Source organism: Bos mutus, chromosome 19, assembly GCF_027580195.1.
Source record: "Bos mutus isolate GX-2022 chromosome 19, NWIPB_WYAK_1.1, whole genome shotgun sequence".
Lineage (NCBI taxonomy): Eukaryota > Metazoa > Chordata > Mammalia > Artiodactyla > Bovidae > Bos > Bos mutus.
Window position 1 is genome coordinate 25,545,301 of NC_091635.1, and position 21,229 is coordinate 25,566,529.

Consider the following 21,229-nt stretch of genomic DNA (forward strand, 5'->3'; position numbering starts at 1 on the left):
TTTACTGAGATATGTGTGTGTGTGCTAAGTCACTTCAGTCGTGTCTGACTCTGTGACCCCATGGACTGTAGCCCACCAGGCTACTCTGTCCATGGAATTCTCCAGGCAAGAATACTGGAGTGGGTTGCCATGCCCTCCTCCAGGGGGTCTTCCCAACTTAGGGATCGAACCCATATCCTTAGCGTCTCCTGCATGCAGGTGGGTTCTTTACCACTAGTGCCACCCGGGAAGCCCTGAGATCTGCGATGTAAGATAACTGAGTATCTGAGGGAAAAACAAAGCTATATTTCAAAGCAGAGGTCAGACAACTCCAACTTTGGATATCTTTTGTAAAAGAAAGCCATGTCTAAAAGCACTTCAGTAAAGAAAGAAAAGAACATGAGGAAAGAAATAGCAGAAAAAAAAAAGATTTACGGGAAAAGGCTATTATCGATGACTTTATTAAGGTTCCAAAATGATTTGGGGACTTCACTGAATTCTAGTCATATAAATTCTGTCCTTTATCACCAAATACTTGGCTCAAAGAAAGATGGGCTGCCTGACCCTTCCACTAGTTCAAGGCTGAGGAACAAAGTCCTGGCTCAGAAGCACTTATATGGGAAATAATACAAAACAAAACACCAAAAGATAGTCCTTGTCAGGAAAGCCTAAAGAAAATGTACCTCCTCCCCAAGAAAGCACAAGAAAGAGGGCAGTGGAAACAAGCTCTTACCAAGCTTGGTTCTTCAGTTTCCTCAGTTCTTTTGTTGCCCATGTAGCAAGGGTTTTCGCTTTGTTAGTCTTCGATCTCCGTCCTTCAGTTAACAGTTCATGGATCATTGGCCTAGCTTCTACTAATTTCAGTACATCCTTCCCAAATGCTGTACACAAGTCCCTGTGCAAAATAAACACACCTAAAAATGAGCTCTTGGCCCGACAACAAGATCATGTTTAGAACCATCCAAAACTAGCTATAGGTTTCTTGGTATTTACCTACTTTTTAAAGCCAGAAGAAATTTTCAACATAAGTAAGTCTAATACCTGCCCTCAACAGATTACAAAAATGAGATGTAAAAAAAGAATAGAATGACCTTACCCAAGGTTCCACAGCTAATTCATGGTAAAATCAGAACTAGACTCCAAGTCTTTGAGCTCCTCAAAACCAATGTTCTGTCTTCTAATGATGCCTCAGAAACCCTCAGTAGAGGAGGCCAAACAGAGGTAATTTGTTGACCAACATCAGAATATGAGATGGACATAGATCTGATGTTGCTTCTATACTTCTTTGAGAGCTCACTTCTTAGAGTTTGGTGGGAGAAATTATTCTTTTTAACATGTCTTCTCATTTTCTGTGAGAAATTCTATTCAGCTATCAGAAGCAGGGTATAACCTACCCTATCAGTCCAGCAGCACAAGCTACTACTCCGTCTGTATGATCCTCATCTCCAGCAATGTGGTCAATGAAAGACAGAATAAATTCTACTCGGGGCTGTACCAGCATCACATCCGCTATAAAAGAAAGAGAAGGTCTAATGAGGTTGCCCTCCACCTGGCAGGCATACACCCTGTTTCAAAATTCCCAAATACCCTACCCCCATCATGGAGGCTTTGGTCCAGAGAACTAGTCGTACACAGTTACACCAAACTATTTTTCCTCATTCTTCAAGTCAACAGACGAGGTAGATACTCCTTAACAAACACAAGTATGTATACATATATGTAGAAGGACAAGTGGAATCTTTCCTTTAAGCCTATGATATCAGAAGTGTGAGGTACAACATTTCCCCAGTCAATAACAAAAAACATCAGGTGACAGAGGAAATCTAATCCCCCAATCCTTCAATTCAGATGACTGGATGGGGGGAGGGGCAGCATGCTGAGGAAGCAGTGGTCAGAACTAAAAGTCTATAACCTCCCCCAAAGCTACTCTCTTCATTAGAGCACTGTTCCTCCTCCCCTTCTTTTAAGCAGTAAGTGCTAGTTTACAAGTAAGCCATGCAATGAACACACAGTCCATCTGGCTAACTGCACACTAGACTAAGTCAACTGGAATGTATACTCAACGGTGTACGTTCTCCTGGTCTCCCTTCAATCCCTGGACAATTCCGGTATAGGCTTCCAAGCAGCCTTCCCGTAGCTCATTCAGATAATCCACCATGTCATAGTCTGACTGCAAGAGAAAAAGAACAGAATCACTGTATTTGATGGTCTTTGGTTGTACATTTGTCAAAAGTCCCGCTCCTCCAATCAGGGCTGGATTTAGAGATACCTTTAAGCTTACCTTGTCCACTTGGGCCTGGGAGGCCTGCTGAAGAGTATTCAAAACAACCTCTAGGTATTTTTTAAACTCTCCACCAATAGCAAGGGCAATATCACCAAACACTGACAGAATCTGTGGCTTCACAGACCTGTGGACATTTTCATTCTGACAAGGAGGAAAAAAAAACAGTTCTGTCCAAAGACTCAAAGAGCTTTTTTTTAACAATAAGCAACTAATATATTGGGTATAGACCTGTAAGTGACATACACAAAAATCAGCAGTGGTCATCTCTAGATAGAGGGAGAGATTATAATATTTACTTTTCCTTTGCACTTAACAGGTTCCCACCTGCGCCTCTCAGGTTCCATACATTGAGCATGCATTCCTTTATTTCCTTAGGTTAAAATCATCTTGTGAAAATGAACAACTCCCTTCATAAGCCCACAGCCAACATTCTGGAACATACCAAACTCTCTGTCACAGATCTTGATGTTTAATCATCTTTCTAAGATTGTGTGTATAGACACTCACCCCCAAGTTCTCCAGTAAGAGCTGCATCACCTCATCACAGAAAGGTAAGATGTTGGATTGCAGGGCACGGCATAAGTCTCCCACTAAGCCCACAGCCGCCAAACAAACCTGCGAAGAATCAAGTCGATCATCTCTGAAACAGAAAAGGCTGCCTGCAGGGGTAAGGCATGATTTTTACCTAGTTACTGATCCTTTACCACATGAACCTAGAGTCAAAGAAGGAAAGACCCTTCTTCCCTGAGCTTAGTTCATTTTAACAACCAATATGGCAGAAAGAGAACTAGGGTTATTTAAACTACCATTAAGAAAGGACAAAAAAGACAATATTCACCAGAGATGGTGGTGGCAGAGACAGGTGGTTTATTGAAAACAAACCCTTTCTGAGGGTGCTAGTCTGGTATGTCTAATATCCAGTTTCTTACTGACTACTTTTAGTTCAGACACTTATGGCAACAAAGTAGCTCAACCCTGATACATGGGATGACACATGGGGAAGCGCCACCTGGGTTACAGGATCCAGATTTCTGCACTGTAATGCCTACTAGGTATAAATGAAGACATAAACATATTATTTTTGAAAAGCACAGCTTACCTGGTACTCAGCGTAATTTTTCAATCCAATGCCCAAGAAGGGTTTAAAGGCCTCCATGTACTTTAGGAATTCACCACCCAACACTGTAAAAAAACCCAATCTATTAGCACCACAGGATCACAGAAGTGAGCAAAAATAACCATCTTAGCGCTCCCAAAATGTACGCACTCCAGTCAAAAGGCTGGGTAAAATGCAAGTTAAATAGCAATTTTATCATAAAGACATTATTGCTATCTTGGACAAGCCAAATTCATTACTGCTGGAGATAATGCCAAATCTCCAGAGTGAGATTTCACTCTGGCTGAACTACAAAGTGGTATGGCTCTCAAGGAATGTCAAGGTTAATTATGAATTGGCTGAGTTAGTGATACTGACTTCCACTTCTTCATCTGATTGTAACATGAACTCTTTGGAAGCCAGTTTGTTTTTTTGGCCTCACCATGTGGCTTGTGGGATTTCAGTTCCCTGACCAAGGATTGAACATGGGCCACGGCAGTGAAAGCACCAAATCCTAACCACTAGGCCACGAGGGGTTCCCAGAAGCCAGCTTAATAAAACAGGATCTTTAAGCAATTCTATCAAGGACTTATGTAACAAGCCAGTCAGAAAAGCTGTCTGGGTTTCATATTCAATTCAGCTACTCTGGGAACAAAAATTAACTTCTGCACCCTGCCAGGGTGGTCACAAGGGGCCAGACGGACTGGACATAGGCTCCTTATGCTAGAAATGAGTCTGCCTTAATAATACACCTTATAGACCACCACTGAAGATGCACTCCTGGTTTCTGAAGTCAGATATGGTTTCCCCAAAGCAATTCTGAATAGTTAAGATATGTAACAATCAGAAAATCAATTAATTCCTAGAACTCAGTGTTTCACTCCATTCCATACTAGGCACCATATTGTCTCAACCTAGATCCAAAGCATTAAAACCCAAACCAGAAGGTACCAAGTGCCAGAAAAGAAAACATAAACCTTTGCTCCTCCATCCTTTACAGGCATCAAGGCTCAATAAAGCAAGTGAAGTTTCAGGGGGAAAAGGAACCCGAGGAACATGAGGTAGATAACAGTTCCCTCTACCCACCAAAGAGCTGCCAGCCTGACTTGCAAATTGGCTCCCATTCACTTCAGGGAGAGTGGCAAGGCAGTTATACACAAATTTATACTTATGTTCAATCCAACTTTGAACTGACTCGATACCACGTAAGTGAAAAGACAGGACTATGCTTTTTGCAGTCAAAAATTCTTCACGGCTACTGAAACTCTCTTGCATTCTAAAGAAATTTTCTTGCCTGATTGTGGCTCACTGACCTTCCACCAATGTGCTAACTGCCATTAGGGCATCCTCTTGCACTCCCCCAGACCCAGCTGTGCTTTGGAACATCCTTAACAGGGAGGCCATGACCACATCAGAGATCTGCAAAGCATCTTGATGTTGCACCTTCCGGAGAACATTCTGTAAAATGAATAAAAGTTCAGAATCTGTTGATTCCAAACCCTCCAAACAGCACACCATACTGTGTCTTTTTTTTTTTTTTAATCAGTTAAGTCTCTAGAACTTTTTTGGGGAGAAAAGCTGTTTTTGCTCTGAAGTTTTGAAAGTGCAAATCAACTGCAAGAAAACATACATCTAAATAACTCATCTATTTCCCAATTCAGAACAAACACAGAGGATCTTCCATCACGTGATAAATCTGCCTCCATATTTAGCTGTATTGAAATGGCAGTTAAATTATTTCAGCTTTGAAGGACATGTCATATGCAAATTGCTACTCATAAAACAATAAAGCAACCCTTTCTATGGCCTAACCCATTTACAGATTGTGGTCAACAAAGTCTTGATAAAGCCAATCTGATTTTTCCCAATTCAACATTCCTCAAACCTCCCTCCTTACCCTTTGTTTCAACTAATGTCACTGGATCAGGAAAGACCTGTTAACAGTCATGTTTTAAAAAATTAAGTCTGGCGTAAGGAGACTTAAGGAGAAGGGAGTCATAGGTAAGATGATCTAGTTAGCATCACTCAATTCTATAACCTAGTACCTGCCCTAAGCACTAGACAAGTTCCAAGGTTTCCCTATTCTTAGGTAAAAAAGGGAGTAACTCTTCAGCCATGCCATCACACTGGAGTAACATTTTCCCAGTCTCTCCTCAGAAAAAAAAGTCTAGTGTGATTATCAGTAAATTATACATTTATAATCTGTATAGTACAATTATAATACAGTTTCCAATAGCAGTTGCTTCAAAAGATGATGGCAAAAACACAAGGCTCTGTTTTTAGCTCAGTGAACCATAGCTGGGAACCAAATCTGACCAGGCTACTTGAACAACCTGATGAAAACCAAAACGAAAGGCTGTTAATACAAAAAACTTCATGTTTGGGAGGACCATCACAAATGGGAGGAGTTTCCTTTCCTACATTGTACAAAAGGTAAATTGCATTGTATTGTACAAAAGGCAAATTTTACGGACAGACAAGAAAAGGAAAATGGGAAACTCTCCTAATCGGACGAATGTCTTTTGAGAAGCGCCTCTGACCATCACCACCCACAACATCATCTTCAGAGTTCTGTGTGTGCGTGAACTTGTCATCCTGAGACACAATCTTTCCCTGGTGCTATGAAGTGATAAGGCACCATCATACCTGAAGAGTTGCGCAGAGTAAAGACTGAAGGTCATTGAACTGGATCCTATCCGATGTGCTCTGGATATGTGACTACAAAGAAAAGAAGATCGTGTTCTGAATAAACACCTTCTAAAAGGCTCTAAACGCCCTCCCAAAAATGTTTCCATTTTTGGTGGATAAATAATCTCTACTAGTTCTAATGGAAAGTAAATAAAAAACTTATGTATATATATGGTGTAACACATATATGAATAAACTGTAGCAAGCAATGCAATTGGAAGTTGCAACATTTTTTGTATGAGCCTTATGTCTTTCTAACAACGTATATACTTAAACACTGAAAACAAGAGAACAGTCTTGAAAATAGAGCTATGTGTAAAGTACCACACCCTTCCCATCAGGAAGGTGTTCAGTCTCACCTCCATCTGGAGCACCTGTTGCAGTCGTTCCATGATGACCAGAGTAGTTTTCTGAACCGCAGGGTAACAATCCTTGGCACTGTTTTTCACAATTTCCATTAGCGATTCATATGCAGAACTCCTCAGGTTGTTCTGGTGTCCATCAGGTCTATAAGGAACACAGCAAAAAACCCTCAAAGTCTTAACTGAGAAAGGACAGAGAGTCATTCTTATGTAGACATTATCTCACTGAAAATAACCCCAAAACCAATATGGCTGCACACCTGATCTGATTTTGGCAAACAATACAGCCTGGAACCAAAATTTCAATCTCTGAGCCAATGATTATGTTCAATACAGTTTCCAGACCTGATAATTAGAATGGCCCTTTTAGGAAGGGGCTAAAATTATATGAAAAATAGTCAAAAATGTTGAAGAACCCATGTGGACAATAGAGTAGTTTGCACAAAAAGCTATGAAAAAGATATCTTGGGAATTCCCTGGTGGACCAGTGGTTAGGACTCCACGCTCTCACTGCCAAGGGCTCAGGTTCAATCCCTGGTTGGGGAACTAAAATCCCATAAGCCAGGCAGTGAAGCACCAGGATTCTTTTCATTTCTCCTATCGCAATGTTTTTATATTAGACAGCCCACAAAAAGAGTGTTAAAGGAGTTGGATGCAAAAACACCACTCATTTCTGTATAGTATCAGTTACCTGTCTGTGGTCTCTAAGAGCTTCTGAACTATGAGTTCAAAAGAAGAAGATAAGCAATAGGTAGCTGGTTCTTCCTGATCATCAGCTACATCTGCAGCTTCATAAGCAGCTTCAGCCAGACTGGAGAAAGCCTTAAACCCAGACAGAGTAAATATTAAATTAGTCCCGAAAAGAACCCCATTCCAGGATCACCTCATTTTCCCTTAATACCCTGGGCAGTGTTACTTTTCAACTGATTTAAGAATAAATCAATGGCAGTGAATCTTTAATTCTTCCTGTCAAGGTCATCTCAAGACAACATCTGTAAGTATCCTTAAAATTAAATAAATGTATCTATATTTATATTTTATTTCTCCTGCCCACAGGAGAAACATTCTCTAAACAGTACAGTATTCTCACCTACCATGAATGCCTGTCACTTCATTTCTTCTCTTTCCACTCACAGAAAGCCTTTCAACCCCACTCCTTCCTTATTTGAACTTCCTCCCCCAAATCCCAAAGTTCCCTAGCGAATTATACTCAGCCTATACTGACTCAGCACTTGGGCCGCCTACCTTCCTTCCCTCAAGCCCCCTTCTCAGCAATGGTACTTTTCGTAGCCAGCAACTCTCTACCTTAAAATTTCTTGTCCCCAAGCCACTGAAGAAAAGAAAGAAAACCAAGTCCAGAGAGTTTTCCCACTGGGTTAGCATGACTGTTCTAAACCAGTCACCATGAGTCAACAGCTCCCTCTGGGTCATGCAGCTTACATCTCCCCCACATTTTAATTGATGAAATTAGGAAGGAGATGCTATTCAAAAGAGCCTTCTAGTGAGGTAGATCCATTTCTCTCCCACACCTCCTACTTCCTTGCCAATGGCTTAGTCAAGCTCCTTATCTCAACAGGAAGAAAATGCCTCACCCAGCACACATTTGAAGCCACTCTGGGTTCAGCACTGAGGCCCTCAATCAGACACTGCAGCAGGGGAGTCAAGTAGACATCATTGATGGCGGCTTCAGGGAGCAGTTCACAGATTCTGCCCACTGTCCATGCGGTTGTATCTCGAACAACCACACTGGGGTCTTTCATTAATTCTATTAAGGTGGGCATAGCCTGTAAACATAACAGTTATTGGCAAAGCAAAACAAATATAGCCTGTAAACATAACAGTTATTGGCAAAGCAAAACAAAGATTGAAATTCATGCTGACCAACACCTCAGAAGAGGAAATACTGATGGATGGGTTTTAACTCAGTTATCAAAACAGTTTTGTCATTTTATAAGATATGCTTGTCAAATATTCAACAATATAACAAAAACTGGAAACACAGAAAGTCCCTCTCTCTTCATCAAATCTCAGTACAGTTTTATTAAGACTTTGGTATGAATACGTTCTGCCATCTTTACTGAATTATTCAGGCAGAGATCCCAGGATGCAGCTGAAATGGCATTTAGCTATTCCTGAAAGGTTGCGTTCTATATACTAAACAACTAAAATGCACTCTTGTGTCACTTGCTGTAGCAAAATAAATAACAAAACTTTCATTAAGATTTTTCATTACATGTCATTTTGTCCTGAGGACTGAATACTCACATCATCAAAAACCATGGAAAATTATTTGTGTTATAATATTTAGTGAAGAAAAAAGAAACCAACAAAAAACAAGTTGTAAAAGCATTCATACAGTTAAGACCTCCATTCTAGTACACACACATAGAAAAAACCTTCAAGGATAAATACAAGGCATTAATAATGTTATCCTTGGGCAAGAGAATTAAAGGTAACCTTTTTGGGGGCCTTTTCTCCATTTTTCAAGTCATATGGTTTTTGTAATAAAAGTTAAGTAAGAAATACATTTTATGCCTCACTGACAGCAAATAGCTATCTAGAAGTGACTTTTGTGGAAGACTATTTACAGCTTTGTTCTTAAAGACAAATCTTCAAGTAAAAGGTTAAACAATAAATGTCCCATTTTCCACCCCTACGCTCCCTCAGCTTCACCTGTATAACTAGTGGTTTGAGTTGATTGGGCTCTGGTCCTTCCAAGATGCAGCCAAAAGCCATCACTGCTGCATCCCGGTACCGCCAGTCAGGGTTCTTGATGTGTTCTTTGATGAAGGGAAGGACATGTGGGACAATGTCATCTTCACAGCAGGTGGCCAGAAGCATGAGGCACACCCCTGCGGCTTTGCAGGGGTTCCAGTCGTCATCGTCGTCATTTTCATCCTGGTGAAAGAATGTGGCGGTAGTTCAGTTCTTGATCAAAGAAGCTCATCAACTCAAAAGGTCCTCTGATTATAGTACTCCCAATTATCATTACAGCTTAAGCTTTGGGGAAGTAAATAAAATAGAAAACCTTCCTATCTTTATCTCCTCCACAAAAACTCGTCAACACAACCTCTGTTAAACAAGATGCAGACAGAGGGAAGGTTATTTCTCACGACTATACAACAAGACGAACAAATTCCCACTACATGGAATACAGATGCAATTTCAAATACATCGAGTAAAAGGCAGAACAGAAGAAAGCTAAATGACTAGTAATATAAAGCTCAAAATCAGTCAAGACCTATGGAGATAAAGGTGAGGGAAGAGGAAGAAGGCATTGGTAGGCAGAGCCTTCTGGTATGCCAGTAATTGTTATATTTCAAAAATTAAAAAAAGATTACATTTGAAAAAAAAAAAAAAGATTACATTTGGATCTCCCTTGAAACTGGAAATCAAGGTGTTTTTTATTGTGGCCATTCACACCAGAGTAATTTAAGACAATTATACTTATCCAGTGTCGGAAAATTACATACCTAAAGAATGGTTTGTTCCCAAATGAGAAGCACAGCAAAAATATATAAAAGCAAAAATACTAAGATCAAAAGATAAAAATATCAACTGTAAAACTGAAAGATGAGATGAAACTTTAAGGGCACACCCTGTCCATTTCAAAGGAATATATCTCTACTTATCTTTTGAGACTGCTATATTAAGAGTCATGAAATTCCCTAAAAACAAATTATATTCCTGTATACACAGAAATTTTGCAGTGCTCAGTTACAGCATTATTTCCTCAGAGCACTGCCAGCTCTTTGGTACAGTTCACATGTACCAGAACAGGTGAAGTGACAGAATCTTTCTAAACACCATACCAAAACAAAAGGAACACCATAAAGCCAAAAAGGAACACCAGAAACTAAGAACACTTCTTAGAAGGTAACTTCTCAGGGCGTCCCTGGTGGCCCAGTGGTTAAGAACCTACCTTGTAATGCAGGGGACACCCTTCAATCCCTGGTCCGGGGAGATCCCACGGGCTGTGGGGCAACCTAGCCCATGCGCTACAACAAGGGCAGCACCCTAGAGCCCACGTGCCCTAGAGCCTGTGCTCCGCAACAAGGGAAGGCACTGCAGTGAGAAGCCAGCTCACCAAAACTAGAGAGTAGCCGCACTCTCCACAACTAGAGAAAGCCTGCGCGCAGCAACAAAGACCCAGCAGAGCCAAAAATAAATAGTTTTTTAAAAAACAGATACTTTCTCTATTTACTCATTAAACCCACATTCTTCATGAAGTCTTGTTACTTTTATCTGGTCAAACTACTCAGAGCCTAAAGGACCTTAGAGATCCAGTTCAGCTCTTTGAAGTCATGGATAACAGAACATCAAGTTGTTTCAGAATTGTGGAGCTCCTTCATGCCAACTGTTCCACAGCAAACCAACCACTACCACGGCTTCACAGTTCACTTGACTAGATTTGGAGGGTAACTCACCTGTTTAGTTAGTGTCTGTGTGAGGATTGGAACCAGGTACTGTAGTGCTCCCTTGGCATAAAATTTGCTGGTGTGCTCAGGGGGCCGTCCTTGTTCTGCTGCCTGAAGAGAAACATAGCAAATTCGGATGGCAGCAAACAAACGATGAAGGTGTACCATATAAAGGCACACAGCGAGAGCTGCCCACGGGTCTGCACAGAGACACAGGGCCACGGAGACTGCCCTGGCGGTCCAGTGGTTAAGGCTCCACGCTTCCACTGTAGGTGGCATGGGTTCCATCCCTGGTTAGGGAAGATCCTGCATGCCTTGAGGTGCGCTCCATCCCCCCGCCAAGACATGTGAAGCACATGGTAACATGCAGTGTGAGTGGTCTTTGGAGGCATTCATTTTGTCTAGCTACTTCAGTGAGATTCTTTTAGGCCATACATAGAATGGACTTTAAAGGATCAAGGCAATCTTAAGAATTACATTCTTTTCGGATTCATTTCAATATTTGGCAAAACTAATACAATATTGTAAAGTTTAAAAATAAAATAAAATAAAATAAATAAATTCAAAAAAAAATAAAAAGAATTATTCTTTTTTCACTAATTGACCTTTGGATAAAGAGATGCACTAAGCTCCCATAAGGAGGCCAAAAGTAAGACGGTGCTTTCTGAAGGACATAAAGACAATTAACGTTGGAAACAAAGCCAGAATTTTAATTTGCAAGTGCAGAACTAACCCCTTTCTCCATATCTAATTTCTTCACCAGAGTTGGTAAGCTATCAATTATACATCCCATCCTTGCATTAGGACTTCCAAAAGAAAATAATTCAGCATCAGATAGCATCTGGTTAAAATATGACTGCCTGCTGCCCCCTTGTGTTCACAGGACTAATATTTACAACAAATCCCAACTGGTAAAAATAGATGCCTCATGGCTTTGGCTAGTGAAAAAAAACAAACCCAAAATCTCTACAAATGGAGATACCTTCTAACCCCAGTCAGAATAAAGCTCTCCCAGAGGAGAAAAGTAACATCCACCAAAAAGATAAGTCCCAAAACCCAGTCAGAATAACAGCTCCCACCACATCAACCCTCAGCTCACCTCTGAAGCTTCAATGGCCAAATCCATTTCCTCATCGCAGACGTTGGACCAGAATTCTATCCCTTGTAGGGCCACCTCATCAATGTCACTTTTCATTGCTTCAATTGTGATCTTAAGAGAGAAAACAAGATACCCCAGGTTCCAAATAAGTGCTGGTTCAAGTTCGACCCCTCCTACAACCACAGATATTCAAGTTTCAAAAATGTAGATTTATGAAAGCTAGGTCTGAAATGAAAGGCAGGAAGAAGAAACAGAGTTTTAAAATACACTCTTTTTATGAGTACAAAGTTAGCACAAGTTTTCTTGGCACACTGCTGATGAACTCAAATCTAATACTCAAGGAATTTCCTTGATTTCACAACATTAAATAAAAAATTACAGAACCAACAGAACAGCATCTAAGAATAAGGGGCTTTTGCAATTAGCTATATGGTCAACTGCATAAAACAGAAGTACTTACTGCAAAAAGAGCAGGACCCATATATGTCTCCATGTATTGATAATATAAGGACATTATCTTCACCAGATTCTGTAAGGCAGCCACTCGTACCTGTGCAAACATCAAATTAAACCGTTTACTTCTTAGTTTAATAACAATGCAATCTGACAAAGGTAAATGAGTAACTGCTTCACTTAAGTGGGTCAATAATCTATAGGGTCAACTGATGCATATTTGGGTAATATCTTCCTCTCCTTCTTTTTTACTTTAAAGGTGTCTGTGGAACCCTTGGCAGGACTACTCACTATTGCCCTCAGACTGGATGTTACTTCCACCTGCTTCAAGGGTCAAGGTTTAGGTTCCTGAAGTAGAAAAGCTGTTTCAAAGGCTATAACAGAAAACGGGCCCTTGAACCCTACAGCAATTAAGTAGCAAGGCTGATCACAAACCATTTCTCCCTTAAATCTTTTTTAAGAGGATGGCAACTTCCATCATGTTAGCTTTCCAAAGACTATTCTTCCCTCTTCTCCAACATATTGAATAAAAATTCTTTTATTAATAAAAGTATTAGTCAAACGCTATTTCTGAAGTCACCAGATTCCAATATTTCAAACTACTATGCTAGAGTGAGCATTTCCTAGGAAAGATAGAAGACATGACCTCACACTTACCCTCGTATCTGGACACTGTGTGGCTTCACAGACTACCTGCATAATAAAGTGCCTTTCGGACTGCAGAAGAACAAAAATAAAGAGAATTAGAAGTTTGCAGGTTTTCCTGGACACAGCAATGGGACTATGAGGACTCTAGTGTTTGTCCTGGTGTCTACTATTTGACCTGCCCTCTAAGGAGGTCCCTAATCGTTTAATCCCTCAAATGATCTTCACTAAAACAAGACTTGAAGAAGGAAGCAGATAAGAAAATGTAGGTCACAGGATTTAAATAAAGATGGTTAAAACAAAAAAAAATCATACATCAGGAAAATTCCTTTCCTTGCATTTAAAAGAGAATTCTTAATTTAAACAAACCCAGATCAAATATGGTAAAATATAGAAGACTAATGAATTTTGTTTGCTACCATCCTCTTTTGATATCTACAAGGAAAAACCCAGTTTTCCAAGCAATTAGAACTGCAGTTTGCTTTGGTTTCTTAGACATCCCAACTTTGTCCAATCTAAGGCCCCCCCAAAAAACCAGAAAGCCCAACTAAAGAGTTAAGAAATATACATAATGCTTTCAGACCATATCATCCAGCAATTCCACTTCTGGATAATATATCCAAAAGAACAGAAAACAACTTCTCAAAGACATATTTGTATACCCATACATATGGCAGCACTATTCACAATAACCAGAAGGCAGAAGGAAGCAAACCAAATGCCCATCAACAAACAAATACAATGGAATATTATTCAGTTTTAAAAAGGATATTCTGACACATGCTGTAATAGGAATGAGCCCAAGACATAATGCTAAATGAAATGAGCCAGTCACAAAGACAAATCAAATCCTGTATGACTCTGCTAATATAAATTATCTATAGTAAACAGACTCATAGGAACAGAAAAGTAGAAAAGTTGGTTGCCTGTGACTGGAAAGGGGAAAACAGGGAATTAACACGTTTCAGTTTTGAAAGATGAAAAAAGTTCTGGAGATTGGCTGCAAAACAACGTGCACACACTGAACACTACTGAGCTATACATTTAAAAACAGTTAAGATGGTCAACTTAATTTTATTGTACATTTTAACACAACTAAAAATAAATAATAGAGGGAAATCAGTTCAGTTCAGTCGCTCAGTTGTGTCCGACTCTTTGCGACCCCAAGAATCGCAGCACGCCAGGCTTCCCTGCCCATCACCAACTCCCGGAGTTCACTCAAACTCACATCCATCGAGTTGGTGATGCCATCCAGCCATCTCATCCTCTGTCGTCCCCTTCTCCTCCTGCCCCCAATCCCTCCCAGCATCAGAGTCTTTTCCAATGAGTCAGCTCTTCAAAATAGAATTTATATATTAATTTCCAAAAGCACCTTCCTATGGAAGTACGAAACAGCCTAATTTCCATAATTAAAAAAAAGAACAAACCCCAAGCATACTCACACTTTGGACTACAAAAGGGAAAACCTAAGCCTAGAAACATTTTAGATCACATTATTCCCAAAAGCCAAAGAGAAATGGCAAACACCTACTCCATGGCCATGTTTCACAAAACACAAATCTTAACTAGACTAGAAATAAATACTTCTAAACAAGATAGTACTTTCTGAATCATAACCTTAAAACAACACAAAACTTTCATTTAATTCCCCTGCCTCATCCTCTGAACCTATACTTTTTAATCAAAAGACACTTACCTCTTTGTCAAAGTTTGCTTTGGTGAACTCCAGTGAGTTCAGGAGTGCATTAGTAGCTGCTAGCTTCACATTATTACTAGGCTCTTCTTTCCTCATCCCCTGGATTATGGCAGTCAGAATCTCATTGGATTTATCCTGTAGCTGCTCTGGGTCCTGAAACAAGCAGAAGTGCAGTGAATATAATAATTGAGCTCATGACTAATCAGCAGTCCTTCTATTCAAGAGAGTATCATGAGACTTTCTCTGATTTTTCCCCAAACATTTCCATTTAAGGACAAACTACCTACAAAATATCCCAGGGTTTGATAGTCCAAACTTGAACTGGAACAAGTTAAACTCATCAACTTCATCTCCTGACTTCTTAGCATAATGACTCTGGGCATGAGGCAATGCTGGCTCCCCCGCCCACCGTTCTGTGCACGTGGAGATGGCAGTGTGGTGTTTCTTCCAGGCCATCTGTACCAACTGAAGTAAAGCTTCAGAACATGAGGACCAAGGATCAACACCTGGGCACATCTACGGAGTCAGGTGCTGTGGACTCCTTTGCTTCATCAGATCTGTATATCAAAACTGATACCAATGGAGAAGGAAATGGCAACCCACTTCAGTATTCCTGCCTGGAGAATCCTACGGACAGAGGAGCCTGGCGGGCTACAGCCCATGGGATCGCAAGAGTCGGACACGACTTAGCATCTAAACCAAATAAAATCTGAAGAAATAGAAAAAAAAACAAAAAACAAAAAAAACCCGATACCAGAAGTGGTAATCTCAGCAGCAAGAGTCCTAGAAGTGCTGCATTTAACATACTGTGTCATGGCTCCAGTGGTTAAACCAGTAACAGCAAAAGCTGGCAAACTGTTTCTGTAAAATAGTCATCGAAAAAGTAACACGGCATCCCTGCTACATTGAGGATGTTCAGAAAGGGATTAGGTCAAGGAGAGGAAGCAGATTCTATGCCTTTCCAAACAGGGATTTTCATCTTGAATTTGTGACCCTTAAAAGTCTCTTTCCTTTAGGGCATGATTAGCAATATGAGGATAAATTAACTATCCAAATATAGAAGTCTAACAAATAGCCCTACTTTCAAAACACATTGCAGTAGCTTGTTTTTTTTTTTTTCATGATGATAAAGAATAATTCTAATACCATGCATGTTACAACTAGAGGGAATCAGCAGTACATAAGTTAGATACAGTACTTACTATATCTTGGCAAATGTAACCAATAGCTTCCAATGTCGACTCTTTCATGTGCTCTGTGCTGTTGGGGTTTGTGACATTGGCCACCAGCTGAGGAATGAGTTCTGGCCACTGGTTCACTGGGATCTCTGCACAAGCAATACCAGCCACACACTGCGAGGCAGAACTAGGCCGGTACGTTTCTGTGCCCAAAGTCTGCAAAACCTGTGCGGGGGCACACACACACAAAGACAGAAGATATCAATTCGTAATACTATTGAAAACATTGTGCCTACCAGCACACATCTTCTATCAGTCTCTGAACTATCTTTAATATAGCAAAGCAGGAAAAGGCATACATAGCATAGGCCAACTGCTGGGAATGAAGCTGGCCTCAACACCAAGAGCAGCAGCATCAGCATTGCCCCAGAGCCTAGAAATGAAACCAACCACCCCCTATTTCCAAATAGAATCTCCAAAGCCAGAGACCTCACCTCAATTTTCAACACAAGGTAAGAAAGTAGCAAAGGCACAAGTATAGACAAAGAATGAAGCCACAATGACCCAGAGTTAATCATTACCATGATCAGCTAATTCAGTCAATGAACTCACTAAGACTCACCAGTCCACTCAAAAAGGCAAACAGTTAACTGTTCCTGGCATGAACACAGGACAAAGAGTAGCTGCCAGACATTCAGGCCAGCTCTGCTGACTGGGTCAGGTCACTTAGTATCCTGCTTTGTAGCTAATAATAATGAACTCCCTCCTATCTTTCCCCCTTACATGGTATATCATCAGCTCAGAAACAGTCTGACTGATTGTAAATGAAGGTTTTGCTCTCTAGGCCTACCAGAGCTAGACTGGACTTTAACAAAATCTGTGTGTCAAAGACATGGGTAGGGAGCAGGAATGAGATGAACTGTCCAAAAGGGCAGGGGGTGAACAGGTATTAATCCAAGTCAGACTAAGAAATCATTAGGTGCCTTCACATTGTATTGCACCAGCTCCTAGTACATATGGAACGCATACTGAATCCCAGTCTCTGTGTTTATCTTTTCTCCTTTAAGTTGCTTCCAAAAGACCATTATTAATATTACCTCAGGTGATTTAAAAACTAAATGTCTAACTCTTGAGTACTAAAAGTTATTTAACCAAGGGTAACCCTAATGGTAATACTCAATTATCAGAAATAAGAGGAGTAAGAAATTAGCTCTCAACTCTGTCCAAGACCCAGATTTCAAAAAAAGAAATAACCACCAGCACTGAGAGTATTACCAGATGTGCTATGAAAAGGAAAAAAAGCCCTAAATAACTGCTATTACCTTTCATGCACAAAAGCTCAATAATGCTGATAGAAATTCTTACTCAAAATTTAAAAAAAATTCTGGGGTTAAGATTGATGTGCCCCACCCCCAATTACAGTTCTGATCATGTCTTCTCCCATTTACTACTGTGTAATTTGAGGAGAATGAGAAATTGAATAGTAAATATCAAGATTTCCAGTCATTAATGGGATGAACTTCATTGATATCAAATTACTGAGAAGAAGATTAAAATGTTATTGTATAAGCAAACTCAAGTGGATAGAAATAGCTATACATATTCCAAAGAAGATTCAAAATAAGTTGGCTTTTGTAACCCAGTTTTTTGTCATCAGTTCCTCCATGCAAGACTGGAGAAAGAGGTACATAATTAGAAACAAGTTACTGCTGCAAAGGGCACTAATTTACCTAATGCTGACACCCAGAACCAGGAAACAGAAAATATGATATGCAGAACCATGACCAGCACAAGTACAGACGCAGGAATCCTCCCAATGGCTTCCCATCAAATAGCAGGGCCCATCTGACTGCACAGATTCTTGACTTACTACTCTTTGCACCTTATTCATGTAAGACAGGCCACTAAAGATCTAATTTTTAAAAAGCATATATATACATATATTCTGATACTCTGCTGTGGCAAGAATTATGGATTTCTAATTCAACAAAAAACTCAAAAGAACCCCATAATGCACAGACAGCAACAAGGGACATTCAATTTTCCTTAAAAAAAACAAAACAAAACACCCATTTGCTAACTCTTTTAAACACTGACAAAAAGCCAGATACTTCTAAAAGTTTCTCATAATTTGCTAAATAGATAAAAACAAGATTAAAGTCATAACCTTATTTCATAAACTCTTTGGGCTTGAAAGGCCCAAGAGATCATTTAATTCCCTTCCTGACCACACAGTGCCATGCCTAACCCACCAAACATTGAGAATTATCTACAGTAGATGTTCAAGAAAAGCTCCATGCTAGTTAACTAAGGAAGAATCACTTGGAAAAAGACTGTATGAGAAAGACTTAAATACAACTTTCATCTTCAAATTTAAGTCCCCCAATCAATTATTACACTGTCAGCCCTATCCCAAGTAGATGACAAAAGAACCCACATTCCCTAGGCTAATATGACCAAAGGGAGATGAAAGTTACTTACATAATTCTTGACTTCCCGTCGAGCATTAGCATCAATAGCTAGCCACCTCTGCTGATATTGTGCCTTAATATCTGGATCTTTAGATGTCAAAGAGTTCTTGATTTGTAGACCAGCTGCAACTCTGGCAACTTGACTGTTTCCTGGATTTGCCAGCACTCTGGACAGTTCCACAAGGAAAGTGGGCTGTTAAGAGATGTGAATAAAATACCTCTTAGGAATTTCACCAACTGAGAATAGCACCAAAAAAACTGGGGAAAACCTAAAAATTTTAGGACATAACATAATGTCTCAGGAAAATGCCAAAATATTTACTTCAAGATTCCTAAAAAAACATTACTTGGTACATAAGGAAGTCATCCATCTTCTCACACAGACTCAGCACTTAACAAGGAGTTACAGCTTAGTGCCCAAATCTTCACATTAGATCCCCCAGAATTAAAACAAGTTTGACAAACTGGTAGTCAGAGGATTCTTCTACATGCCTAGAATAGTATCTGGTACCTCAGTAAATTATACTTATTAACTTAATATGTTATGATAGGGTAGAAAGTAAAGTTGTTTAATTTAGATTTTAAAAAACCTTAGCCCAAAAAGAATGGTATTCAAGGGTAGCTTTTGATCCCATGAAAGCATGCATAAGAGAGGGAAGTACTTCTAAATCTAAAACAGACTTAGGAGGCTTATCTTTAGTTTTAAGTGCTTCAGCAAGAGGATAACAATGTAAAACATATATATAAGGAAAAAGCAATAACAAATATTTAAAAATAGGGGGCAACTGAAAGGATAAAAATGTCAAAGGAAAATGACTTTATGGTTACCACACTAAAGGTTCCTATTCATTTTGGTCTTGAGTTGTTTAAACACAGTGGATTTTTAAATCCACTCAACCTTTTGTACTGCAGAGGTCCCCAAAACTACTCCTTTGGTTTAAGTATCTTAATACACATTACTCTTCCCCACAAAAAGCTTTCTCCAATGGAAAAGTTAACAGGAAAACCCAAAAGCAGACAGTTTCTTACCACTAACAAGTTCCTTAATCACAGTGGAAGATAATTCTTAAAACTTTCATTAATTAAAGAATGTTAGAAACGTTGGGAACAAGACAAAATAAATGTTAGAAATAAGAAAAGGCTTCTTGCAAATTTAGCAAAACCAGAAAACAGAAATATATATACCAAAGGTTTCATACTAGTGGATAAAAATCTTTTCTATGCAAAGTTAAGGATAAAAAGATGAGCAACAAAAACTAGCATACACAAGGGGGGGGAACCCACAAAACACAAAAAAGCCTCGCTTGTATAAAATATAAATACTCCTTGTCACTGTTTTTGCTTGTGTTATTTTACATAGATAACACAAAAGAACACATCTGGTTACAGTGTTATTTACCTTAAACCATGTCTAGTATCACTGAGCCTTTTCTCTGCTCCCCATCCCCCCAGCAGGAGGGAATACACTGGCACACAGGCTGTTTCAACCAATCCATCTAACAATTCTTATAGAGAGGTCCAGTCTCTAGTGGGCTTAACATTCATTTTTCCCTGTACCCCTTAAATTCGAAAATATGATAAACGAGGAACTTTCCTCTGTGATTTCCTCTGGAAACAGGCCCGATCTCAAGGATGGGCCTCAGCCTGTTATCTGGGTGCAGATTTAGTCTCTACTGATTGAGGGGAAGGGGGGACCTGGGAGAGGAATAACCAGTCAAGAAAGGGAGAAACATTGCCGGAATGGGTTAAGAGGCATTCAGGTGCAGGCCTGGCCATGAACATAGATCAAGGGAGACTGGAAAGGTAGAGCTCTGCAAGTACGTAGAAAATCATAGGGGCCAAGGGACAGGAAGGAGAGAGCCGGTCCTGATCCGAACAGGGCGGGCAGCGGGGCTCGGAGCTTCCACATGGCCCCTAGGCCCGGCTCCCCCACCCCCACCCTTGCTGAACACGCAGCGCGGCGCAACCTAACTTCCCCTCCCTCCCTTTTTCTCCCTCCTGCTGCACCGCCGCCCTCAGGCCGCGCGCCGATTGGGCGGCAGTCACCCCGGCGCGCCGCGCCATTGGCTAGATGCCGGGGCCCGGGGCGGGACACACCCACCGGCTTCCCGATGGCGGGGTTAGGTTGGACCGGGGGGGGGGGACGGGATGGGGCGGGGTGGGTTCCCGAGGCCTGGGCCTCCGGGAGGGCGGGAAGGCCCGCACGCAGGGGATGGGGAGACGGGATGGGGGACCGTGGGGTGGCACGCACCAGGTTCTCCACGGCCGCACGCTCCAGGAACTTCTGCGCCGCTTCCAGTTCCAGCCGATCTGGGGGGAAAGAAAGTGGGAAAAGGGCCAGGGTCAGAGGGGCCAGGGTTTCCCCTCCCCCCACCCAATCACCTCAGCCCGACCCCCGGCCCCCGCGTCCTACCAGGAGACACGGTCTTCTCGAGGATGGTGATCAGCTCCATGGCGAAGGTGGTGGCGGCAGCGACTCCTCCTAAGACGACGGCCCGGCCTCTCGGGCGGCGGCTCTTAACTGGGGATGGGGGTTGGGGGTCGGGTGGGAAGGGAGGGTGGGGTGGGGGGCGGGGGTCACCACAAGCCCATTCACCGGCTCCCTCTTGGTAGTCGCTCCAGCTCCCCTTCCTTCCTCCTTTCCTTCCTCCCTCTTCCTAATTTGCTGCTGGCGGCGGCGGCAGCTGCTCCTCTGACGGCGGGGGAGGGACCCCGGGGGCAGCTCAGAGCGCGGCTGGTGCTCGGGTGGCGGAGGGAGAAAGAAGGGAAGGGAGGCGGTAAGTGAACGGCGGCTCGCAGGGAGGGAGAGAGAGGGAGGGAGGAAGGCGGAGGGATATTCGGCCGGACCTCTCCGCGGCGG

At 41.3% G+C, this 21,229-nt stretch overlaps 2 protein-coding genes across 2 annotated transcripts in view; one reads left to right on the forward strand and one right to left on the reverse strand.

Annotated features, from left to right (window-relative positions):
* The window catches only part of LOC138983944 (WAS/WASL-interacting protein family member 1-like), a 12,989-nt gene extending 10,215 nt beyond the window's left edge, over positions 1-2,774 (forward strand). Inside the window, exon 6 of the mRNA XM_070357321.1 lies at positions 2,639-2,774. The gene's annotated coding sequence lies outside the window, so the exon portion shown is untranslated. The remainder of the gene's footprint in view (positions 1-2,638) is intronic.
* The window catches only part of KPNB1 (karyopherin subunit beta 1), a 24,387-nt gene extending 3,279 nt beyond the window's left edge, over positions 1-21,108 (reverse strand). Inside the window, exons 1-21 of the mRNA XM_070389752.1 lie at positions 20,783-21,108; positions 20,621-20,679; positions 18,380-18,562; positions 15,923-16,123; positions 14,721-14,873; positions 13,037-13,096; positions 12,387-12,476; positions 11,927-12,037; positions 10,837-10,938; positions 9,083-9,307; positions 8,002-8,193; positions 7,101-7,231; positions 6,407-6,554; positions 6,006-6,077; positions 4,673-4,817; positions 3,363-3,445; positions 2,771-2,878; positions 2,261-2,404; positions 2,044-2,149; positions 1,374-1,488; positions 713-874 (exon numbers count right to left, since the gene is read on the reverse strand). Coding sequence (XP_070245853.1) covers positions 713-874; positions 1,374-1,488; positions 2,044-2,149; positions 2,261-2,404; positions 2,771-2,878; positions 3,363-3,445; positions 4,673-4,817; positions 6,006-6,077; positions 6,407-6,554; positions 7,101-7,231; positions 8,002-8,193; positions 9,083-9,307; positions 10,837-10,938; positions 11,927-12,037; positions 12,387-12,476; positions 13,037-13,096; positions 14,721-14,873; positions 15,923-16,123; positions 18,380-18,562; positions 20,621-20,679; positions 20,783-20,822 — 2,630 coding nt within the window. The 5' untranslated portion in view covers positions 20,823-21,108. The remainder of the gene's footprint in view (positions 1-712; positions 875-1,373; positions 1,489-2,043; positions 2,150-2,260; positions 2,405-2,770; positions 2,879-3,362; positions 3,446-4,672; positions 4,818-6,005; positions 6,078-6,406; positions 6,555-7,100; positions 7,232-8,001; positions 8,194-9,082; positions 9,308-10,836; positions 10,939-11,926; positions 12,038-12,386; positions 12,477-13,036; positions 13,097-14,720; positions 14,874-15,922; positions 16,124-18,379; positions 18,563-20,620; positions 20,680-20,782) is intronic.
* Positions 21,109-21,229: the final 121 nt, after the last annotated feature.